At 33.6% G+C, this 11335-nt stretch overlaps 1 protein-coding gene across 1 annotated transcript in view; it reads left to right on the top strand.

The window, feature by feature from the left end:
• Positions 1–11335, top strand: part of CNGB3 (cyclic nucleotide gated channel subunit beta 3) — a 154715-nt gene that overhangs the window by 86342 nt on the left and 57038 nt on the right. The window contains exons 8-10 of the mRNA XM_032759995.2: positions 2647–2733; positions 5823–5887; positions 6640–6762. Coding sequence (XP_032615886.1) covers positions 2647–2733; positions 5823–5887; positions 6640–6762 — 275 coding nt within the window. The remainder of the gene's footprint in view (positions 1–2646; positions 2734–5822; positions 5888–6639; positions 6763–11335) is intronic.

Genomic DNA, 11335 nt, shown 5'->3' with positions numbered 1-11335 from the left:
ATACATTATTTTAATTACTGTTCTGTACAAGTCTTGTTACAAACATCGGTTGGTTCCATATTTTTTGCAATTATGAATTGGGCTGAAATAAACCTATATGTGCATGTGTCTTTTTCATATAATGACTCTTTTCCTTTGAGTAGATACCCAGTAGTGGGATTGCTGGATCAAATGGTAGATCTACAGAAATCTGTGCCAATGTGTTAATATTAAAATGGCTAATGACTAATGACTGTCATCATAGAGGAGTTGAGAGGGGAGCTGAGCAATTGAATAGAAAGCAAGTAAAAAGATCGTTATGATTTGAGCCAAAAACTATAGGTTTTAGAGTAGCACTAGACAGGTCAACAGTGTAACTGCTTTTTTATTTTAAATACATTATTTTAATTACTGCTCTGTACACTTCTTAACTTGTTACAAAGATCAATACCTGTACAGTAAAATCAATGAGTTTTCATGACATGATGCAATTTGGGCGGGGGGGGGGCATTTTTTTCCTGTTTTTTGGCCATTTCTAAAACTTCCTTTGAAAAATGTCTATTCATAGCATTTGCCAACTTTCTGAAGAGATTATTTGTTTTTTTCTTGCTGATTTTTTTGAGTTCCTTGTAGATTCTGGATACTAGTCCTTTGTCAGATGCATAGTTTGCAAATATTTCCTCCCATTCTGTGAGTTGTCTGTTTATTCTGATGATTATTTGTTTTTATATGAGGATACATTTTTAATCAGGTCCCATTTATTTATTTTTATTTTTGTTGCATTTGCTTTTGGGGCTTTAGTCATAAATTCTTTGCCTAGGCCAATGTCGAGAAGAGTTTTTCCAAGGTTATCTTCAACAATTTTTATGGTTTCAGGTCTTAGATTTAAGTGTTTGATTTATCTTGAGTTGATTTCTGTATAAAGTGAGAGATAGGGATCTAGTTTCACTCTTCTACATGTGGCTTGCCAGTTTTCCCAGCACCATTTATTAAACAAGATGTCCTTTCCCCAATTTATGTTTTTGTATGCTTTGTTCAACACCCGTTGGCTATAAGTATTTGGCTTTGTTTCTGGATTCTCTATTCTGTTCCATTGGTCTATGTACTACTTTTATACCAGTACCATGCTGTTTTGCTAACTAAGTCTGGTAGTGTAATGCCTTCAGATTTGTGCTTTTTGCTTAGGGTTGCCTGGGCTATGAGGGCTCTTTTTTAGTTCCATATGAATTTTAGAATTGTTTTTTCTAATTCTGTGAAAAAAAATGTTGGTATTTTGATGGGAATTGCATTGAATCTGTAGGTTGCTTTTGGCAGTATCGTCATTTTTACAATATTGATTCTTCCACTCTATAAGCATGAGATGTGTTTCCATTTGTTTGTGTCATCTATGATTTCTCTTAGCAGTGTTTTGTAGTTCTCTTTGTAGAGATCTTTAACCTCATTGGTTAAGTATATTCCTAGGGATTTGTTATTGTTGTTGTTTTACAGTTGTTGTAAAGGGATCGAGTTCCTGATTTGCTTCTCAGCTTGGTCATTTTTGTATGTGTATTGGTGTATAGCAGTGCTACTGATTTGTGTACATTGATTTCATAACCTGAGACTTTATTGAATTTGTTTATCAAGTCTAGGAGTCTTTTGGAGATGTCTTTGGGTTTTCTGGGTATACGATCATATCATCAGTGAACAGTGATATTTTGATTTCCTCTTTTTTGATGTGAAAGCCCTTTATTTCTTTCTCTTGATGGATTCCTCTGTCTAGGACTTCCTCAGCTCTCTATTTTATATGTGTGGCCTTACAATATGTTCTTAACTGCTCTTAATTGTCTTAAAATGTCTTAAAGTTTTTCATATACCCTATTAAGACCATGTAAAATTTAATAAAAATGAATAATTATTTTACATAAAAGAATTTCTTGTTGTTGTTGCCATCAAGAAAGTATGAAGTATGACATTGTCATTTCATAATGACCAGGGTAACAGAAGGCCAAAATAATTTTAATACATGACAATTTTTGAAAATTTCTTAGCTATAATAGTATTTTCAATACCTTCTCCCATCAGAGCTGCTGATTAATTGCAAACATTATTGATTTCTTTGCTCTCCTCTCTCAGCCTGCACAGGCTCTGATAGATACTTTTAAAGCAGTTTATCTGTAGCAAAATGGTTCAAAGCAGACAAGAGTAGAAAGCATTGAAGAGCCTAAACGAACCACAATATAATCAACTCTGAACACAGGAGAATTGGCTGAAACATAGAAATATATCACTACAATGAAAGTACAATGCTTTCAAATAAAATCAAGAATGGACTTGATTTTTAGTCCAAGAGCCCCATGTTAAAAACACTATTAAAACGTATTTTAACATTAGCAACTATGCCCATTGTATATGTGACAGCTCAATAAAAATCCCAGTAAATGCAATGCCTAAGGAGAGATCAGATGCATGGAGGTGGAAATGAAATATGTTGGAAGGAGGCTACAAAATACTTTTCATGGTGCTAATACGCCTTAAAAAGCCCCATGCATAGTTAATTGAAAGCAGTTTTGGATTAAACAACAAATAATGCATTGTGACTGGTCAGCTTTTACAGACATCAGTGTAAATGCATCCATTCCCAGAAAGGCACGTAAACACAACGTATTTGTAAATGTGTTCTTTCAACAGTTGGATGTCGCATCAATAATACCATTTGATATTTGCTACATCTTCTTTGGGTTTAATCCAATACTTAGAGCAAATAGGATGTTAAAGGTAAGTTAACTATATTTAATTGTCTTTTCCCTTATAATGGAAATATTTCTATTTCCTTATAATGGAAATCTTGAAACAACTTAAAGTATCTTAAAATTAACAATATTCTTAATTTTTCCCAAACTCTTCTCCATCTTTCTGCCCTCATCAATGCTATAATTTTTTTTAATGAATGAAGAAAAAAATGTCTACTGGTGAAAGTTCCTCCTGGTTTTTGTTTCATATCTCGTAACAGATGTTTTTATAATCTAAAATAGGGATGCTTTGTATTTCTAAATTTAGCTATAATTACAAATGAGTATTTTATACTTTTTGTTTTTTTCTATTTGTCCCTTTTCAGTTGCTGAATGCATGGTATATGGGATGTAAAATTAAGGGGTTAGGTTAGATTACCCTAAATTATCTTACTTATCTTAAATTCTGTAATTCTAAAAAAAAAAACATACTTTTACATCATAGACATGCTTTCACAAGTATGTGAGCACATACTTTCACATCACATTTACTTATATACTTGAATACAACTCAAATGTTTCTCAAGAGGGAACTAGTTAAATATACTGAAATATATTTATATAATTTATATAGTAGAACATTTTGTAGCTTTAAAACAAAGAAGAGGAAGCTTTTTATGTACTGATATGGAAAAAACTTCAAGATAAATTGCTAAGTAAAAAAGCTAGTTAAAGAACAGTTTATAGAACAATACTACCTTCTGTATAACAAAAAAGGAAAAATATTCAATTTTTCTGTATTTACATAAACACTGAAAAGCTACAAAAAGAAACTCATCAAAGTGGTTACCTGAGATGGGAAGGGAAAGCAGGAAGGAAAATCAGGACGGATAGGGGCAAGAGTAAGTGTGAGACTTTTGGAGGTATATATTTCATATTGTTTTTGAACTATGTGAATGTATTACCTATTCAAAATGATTATAAGACATAAATACTTTATAACTCATAGCTTCATTTGATACCTAAAAAGAATTTGAGGAGAGTCAGAAATTGAAATTTCATGTAAATCTTTAACAATAGCAATGATATATTTCCAAAAACAACCCTCTTAAAGGGATCACAAAAGACTTTATAAATTTTGGGTAATTATCTATTTTGCATCTTGGGAAGACAAGATAACATAACCTGGTAACACCAGTGGATCCTGACAACAACAACGACAATAATAGTCACAGCTGTCTGTTGAATACACACTTGAGGCTACATACTTTGCTAAAACTTTATATTCATTATCTCACTGATTCCTCCCAACAACTTCATTTTAGAGATGAGGAAAATGAGAATCAGCATGGTAGAAAAATCTGTCCAGACACACTGCATATGAGGGGCAGTGTCTGAACTCTATCACATTTATCTAACTCCAAATTCTTTATTATAATCAGATTGACTGGATAGGCCTCAGGATGAAAGGGTTTTTTTTCTCTGCTCTGATATTTAAACTTCAGAGGTTCTTTATCCCATATTTCCAAACATCTGAGACAACTCTAGAGACTTCTGGCTTGACCATGGAATGTGAGAATAAATGGAGGTGGAACACAATAATGTTCCAAGCAATCTAGTGATCAGGCCATCCCTTATCAAATTTTCAGTCTCACATGGAAATTTCAGAAGGTACCTGCTTGGAGATAACCAATTTTCAGAAATTCTCAGGTTTCTATAGATTTAGGAGTTTATCTGGCATTATGATAAAAGCTTGTAAAATGCCAACTCTTCATTCCACATCTCTGTAACCCTAAAATGTCCAAAAGCCCTCTCTATCCATTAGATGTTTAAATATAGGAGATCCTGACGGTCAACATTAATCTTCTTTTCAAAGCCCCATAGTCCATTCATTTAACTTATTTATAAGGGTGTCATCTTAATGCACAATTTCCTAGGATAAATATTTATCATCTATGTCTCCAAGTTATAAATGAGAAAACAAATGAATATACCTTTTATTTTTAGTGAACACTTAAGCTAAATTTAAAACCATGCCTTTGTGCAAACTTGTATTAAGAGCACAATAAACAAATTACCACACATTTAAATTATAATCTGAGTGTTTAAGAAGTTTTTTCCTACTTAGGAACTCTGGAAAAACAAATCATTTGTGTATATTTCTAGTTAAATAGTCATTACTATTACATATACTATTTTTAATTCTAAATGTTCTATTGCAGTCATATCTACGTTGGGCAAAATTTTGAACTAAGTAATCTCTGCGGTGCCTTCTATCTGTAAGAGTCTGTGATTTGAAGCACATTAAATATATTAACTCATGTATGCACACAACCCTTTTGGGGGGCATCTTTTCTTATTGACCTCATTTTACAGATAAGGAAACCAAGACACGGAAATAGCAAGAGACTTTTCCACAGTTACACAGTTGTAAGTGACAGAGATAGAACTGGCCTTTGGCTCTGGATTCCATACTTTACTGCCTATAGAAATAAAAGAGGAAGTAGGAAGTAGGAGTGCATGCAGGCAGAAAAGTTTGAGATAAAAGTAGAAGTAAGCAAGAAAAAACCTTGAGGGAAATAGTAACTCTGCTTGTATTAGATGCACATAAACTCATTGTATCTTTGAATAATGTCAAGAACAGCCAATGCTAATACTTACTGAACTTTAAATTTTGTTTAAACAAATACACATTTAATGCAATTCACTGAAAAATAATGCTAGTGTTGAGCAATAAGACTTAACACCTATTTATAACTTTAATGCATTACACTTTTCCTCTCTTATGTATGTTTTTGGAGAGTGTGACTTCAATTGTTGGGAAATAGAGTTCTACTACATGCTTTCAAAACAAAAAGGAAAACAATGTTTTTTAAGTTTCATTTTCAACAAACATTAAAAATAAGACTATAACTAGAGGGTAGAAATAAAGTAAAGCAAGAAGCTCTGGAAGTGTAATACCATGCTATAAAATGCACTGTCCAGAGGAAAATACCACTAAACAGGATCTTGGTTTTTTTAAAAGACATATGAATAAAATTATTTTCAGTAATAAAATCTATTTCATATAGTTTTATTTAAATATATATATTTAAGACTAACATGCTTTTGGATTTCTTTTGCTTTTCTATATAGTACACTTCATTTTTTGAATTTAATCATCACCTAGAGTCTATAATGGACAAAGCATATATCTACAGGTAAAGTATAACTCAGTATACTTGGGGGAAGGGGAAAAAGCAATGGTACAACATTTTAGACAGAATTTGGCAGGGATATGACCTCCCTCTTCAAAAAAAAGGATATAATTTCAGCTTTGGCTATATAAAATATAAGACTATGTTCTAGAACAGATGTGGATATGTTAAGTGAAATGAAAGTATGAAAATCATATCAGATTTTAGAAGAGTACTGGACTAAGAAAATAGGACTTATTATCTGCTTCTGTCAAAACAAGTACAGAAAAACATACTCTTTTGCAAGTTAACTTTAAACCTTTCTCATGATAATTCATCCTAATCTGAATGTCATTCGTTTGTTGTTCTAAATTTTACTTGCACCGAAACCCCTAGTTGCCATTCATCGTAGCATAAAGTCTCATGAGCTTTTCAGAGACATCCAGCTAAATTAGGATAGTGTATTTTATGGGACTTAAACTGAAGAAGTGACCCTTGAGGCATGTCTTTCACGGAGTTGACTCACAACATCTGTGAAAAGAGAGGAAGTTTTCTTTCTTTTTTTTTTTTTTTTTACACTCTGTCAATCCCAGTCAAGACATTGCCATCAGAAAACATGCAATGGCACCATCACTTTGTACTGTACTAATGAGAGTTAACGGTTCACAAATCCAAAGCAAGGGGTTTGCTGGTGACTTTAAGGAAAAGAAAATGTTAAAATAGGCTGTATTTCAGAAACAACATGAATCTTACTTTGCATCTATTCTCTCTGACAGAGTTATTCGAACAACTGGATACTTGCTATTTATTCTGCACATTAATGCCTGTGTTTATTACTGGGCTTCAAACTATGAAGGAATTGGCACTACTAGATGGGTGTATGATGGGGAAGGAAACGAGTAAGTTCTGATTTTGAAAGAAACCTTTATTGATTATTTTTAACATTCTGTTTCATTGTATGAATTTATGAGAGTTAATGTTTTTGAAGCTGTCATAACCCATTCAATGGCTGGTAAATACTATTTGGCCATAAAAAAAGGATAAAATCATGTCATTTGCACCAAAATGGATGGGACTGAAGGTCATTATCTTAGTGAAATAAGCCAGACCCAAAATGATAAATATCACATGTTCTCACATATATGTGGGAGCTAAAAATTTTGATCACATAGAGACAGAGAGTGGAAAGATAACAGAGACTGGGAAGGGTGAGTGGTGGGGAGAGGAGCGCATAAAGAAAAATGGATTAAAGGATACAAACATACAGTAAGAATATACTCAATGTTTGCAACAGAGTAGGGTGACTATAGTTTCAAAACATGTATTGTACTTGAGTAATAAACACCCTAAACACCCTGACTTGATCACTATGCATTGTATACATGTAACAAAATTGCACAAGTACCCCATGAATTGGTCCAAATAAAAATTTTTTTAAACTGAAAAACCTCTTTAGTAAGTCCGTACATTTTTAAGTGAAAGAGGATAGAGAATAATAGAATAGAAAATATCAGTCTGTCTGATAGATAGGGGAGTGTGTGCGTGTGTGTGTGTGTGCGTGTGTGTGTGTGTGTGTGTGTGTATCCTGAGTTGGCCTGTGAAATGCATTTTTTACTCTGGATCATGATCAAAAAAGTTTGAAAGCCTCTACTTTAGACAACTGAGCAGTAAGGTAACTTTTAATAACTCCAATGCTGATTGTTAGTAATGAACAATGTTAATTATTTAAAGGGCAGGTGCAGTGGCTAATTAGTTTACCAGTGAAGGGTTTTATGGGTTTATGAGTCAGCTATAACCACTAACTCAATTAAACACTTAGAGAGTAACGAGGATCATAAATTAAACTTGACAACTAGGTATGCAAGTGTCCCAGAAATAAAAAAAGATCACTTGAAAAATTTAGAACAGTAGAATCAGGACTCAGAAATGGCAACTGGGTTATTTAATAGTGAAATTTCCTTTTGGTAAAATACAAAGACCTGGCATAAAGTTGACTTCACTAACTTTCTGCTCCAGTGAAATGACATTGAACATATAATAAGGCAATGTCCAAACTGGAAAGAAGCAGGTCCCAGCATTACTTTGAAGGGCAACTCACTGCAGCCTTGGGATGGAGAGCAATTATAGGATAGAGCAAAGAGAGGGAAAATAACTTACAAAATTACACACTACCTAGAGTGAGTTGGATATGCATAAAAGATTATAACAACCAGAACCGATTTTAAAGAATTTAAAGTCAGAAGGGCCACTGATTGGGAAACACACACACACAGACACTCTATTTCCAGAAAATTTACTAAATAAATAATTCCCTTTAGAATGTGAATTATTTACTTTGATATAAACGACTAATTTATATAAAAATTGACTAAAATACCAGCTACAGTAAAATTGCCTCAAAGTGAATATGTAATCCAACATCATTAGATGACTGTGGCTGATAGCTGTTTTTTTCAAATTAGCAAAACAATATAGGATTGCATCAGAATGCCCTCCAGAAAGTGAAGCTATTTCTCCTTTTACACCTAGATGCCTCTCTGTGGAGTTTCTAGGGACTATATCTTGTTCCCAGTGTCAAGCTCAGTGTTAAGTATATAATAATAGACAATATATTAGGTATATAAAGGCAGGAAGAGAGAGGGGGAGTAAGGAAAAATGGAAGAAATGGCCAAATCTTCATTGTAACAAGAAGAAAGAAATCTCAGCTTCAGCCCATAAGAAACTTCAAGTGTGCTAGTGTTTTGGATTTCTAATTCCAGCTACATTATAGACCAGGTAGCCAAGATACTCTCTCTAAAATACAAGAAAAATTACCTGTTGTAATTTTGTTAAGTTACTTATTATAATTATTTGTTATAAGTTTCTAGATGAATACAATTATAACCGTTTTCAGTGATTGCTGAGTTCCCTAGAAAGTAAGAAGTATCTCCAAAGGCTAAAACACAAACGTATGTACCAAACCTGGAGTACAGTAGGAAATGAGTGTGAGTAACCACTAAAGAACAGAAACAGAGAGAATAACTTCTAAATTAGTAAGGGGAAAAAAATGAATGAGGAAATTTTAAAAGCAAACCAATACAAAAAAAGACACAAAGATAAGGAGTGGCAGTTTTGGGGAGAAGTACAGGAAAGGCAGGACAATAGAAGACACAACATAAGATGGTAAGGACAATTTAAAATAGATCAGTATGTTACCAGAAAGGGTTCCTGATCCAGACCCCAAGAGAGGGTTCTTGGACCTTGTGCAAGAAAGAATTTGGGGCAAGTCCATGGAATAAAGTGAAAGCAAATTTATTAAGAAAGTAAGAAATAAAAAAATAGCTACTGCATAGGCAGAGCAGTGGCATGGACTGCTTGACTAAGAATACCTATAATTATTTCTTGATTATATGCTAAACGAGGAGTGGATTATTCATGAGTTTTCAGGGAAAGGGGTGGGCAATTCCCAGAATTGAGGGTTCCTCCCCTTTTTAGACTATATAGGGTAACTTCTGGACATTGCTATGGCATTTGTAAACTGTCATGGTTCTGGTGGGAGTGTCTTTTAGCATGCTAATGAATTATAATTAGCATATAATGAGCAATGAGGATGACAAGAGTTCACTTTCATCGCCATCTTGGTTGTGGTGGATTTGGGCAGCTTCTTTACTGAAACCTAATTTATCAGCAAGCTCTCTGTTACCCGTATCTTGTGCCAACCTCCTATTTCATCCTGTGACTTAGGATGATTAACCTCCTGGAAAGGCAGCCCAGTAGGTCGCAGCCTTATTTTACCCAGCCCCTTTTCAAGAGGGAGTCACTCTGGTTCGAACACCTCTGACAAATATGTGCCGTAAATTAATGTGAACTAAACTCACATGCTAATAGAGACTGTCAATTAACATTAGTCAAAATAAATTTTAAAACAAAAGACATTTTAGAGAAAAAGTTCACCATATAATGATAAAAGTTTTGATTCATGATTGTCAAAAGACAAAATTACAACAAATTTATTTTAATGATCTTAATTGACTTTTATTTGCAATTCTAGAATCAGGCAACACCTCAATTCTATAAAATAGAATGAGTGCTCTGATGAGCTGGGAAAGGAGATTGGCTTCATAGGCCGAAAAGGGCTGAAGAAAGCAGAAACAGAGAGCAAAAACGGATTGGTCATTTCAAAGTTACTTTCCTTGTAAAGGTTAAAGTAGAGGGGACTTCCTTACCATGCTGGATAAAACTGGCTTGTTTGGGGATTTACTGTTTCTCTTTCTCTCTCTCCTGATTTCTTGGAATGGCAGATAAACAACTTAGTTTCAGTTTGGTGACAGAGAACTTCAGCATGAGTAATTCCATTTTGGTTTGGTCTGTTTGGCCTAGTGCAAGAGTTTAGTCCAAACCAATGGCCTCCTATAAATTTTATTTACTACCATCAAGATATTCCAATTCTAAATGTGTATGCACCTAATAAAATACTTACAATCATTCAAAGAAAACCATCAAGCAAAAATTGATAGAAGGAGAAGAAATTGGCCAACATATCATCAAAGTGTGAGACACCAAACATAATTATTGACAGGTCAAGTAGCCAAAAACAATAAACATATAAAAGATTTGATAACCCAAATAAAAAGCTTGATTTCAGGAGTACAAATAGAATCTTGCACCCAAGGATTAGAAACTACTGATTTTTCTTAATCACTCACAGAAAAACTACTAAAAGTGATCATTTTCTAGGCCCAAAACTAGTTTCGATAAATTCCACAGCCTTGTTATCATACAACTCACATTCTCTGACTATAAATATTATCCCATCAACTCTGCTCTGCTCATTTAGACTGAAGCATTCTCACTCAAAACCAAAGCTCCAACAATCCTGTTACCAACTGTCAGGGACACAGGTTGCCACCCTTGTAATGAAAATGCTTTTAAAAGCAGCCTCTTTACTTATCTTTTTAGATAATTTGCATATGTCAGTTACTAGTATACTTATCCTAACAGCTTTTTTAACATCAATTTCTCCTTCTATTGCTTCGTGTTACCCTTTGATCTTGTAAGCCAAGTTTTTGCAATAATTACCTAAAGTATTTTTTAACTTAACCCTTGTGATGGTCCTGGTGACCTATAAATTGAAGGTTGCTTATTAGGCCTTTGGATTTGCAAATTTTGCCCTAGTTAGAATTAGGCAGCAGACTGTGGGGCATAAATGGAACACTGTGAACATTTAAAAGAAGTCAAGTTTATTATTATTCCATTAATTCTCATCAGAACAGCAATTTCTATTCATTTCAATAAAAGGCATTTTTATTTATATTGAGTGAATGACATCCTTCTTTAGACTGTAAAATGTGACAAAGAATGCAAATGTTTAGTTCAAAAGGAGAACACAAGTAAGTACCTAAGATTATGTGATACTTAAAAATGTTCCCAGTGTATTTTTGTCCACATATATCCCAATTTTATGTATTTTCTGACATAAATTTCCCACTGCAC

This window comes from Hylobates moloch, unplaced genomic scaffold (genome assembly GCF_009828535.3).
Source record: "Hylobates moloch isolate HMO894 unplaced genomic scaffold, HMol_V3 SCAFFOLD_9, whole genome shotgun sequence".
In the NCBI taxonomy this organism is placed as follows: domain Eukaryota; kingdom Metazoa; phylum Chordata; class Mammalia; order Primates; family Hylobatidae; genus Hylobates; species Hylobates moloch.
The sequence above is the reverse complement of the archived record's forward strand: the minus strand, read 5'-3'. Positions and strand labels throughout refer to the sequence as shown.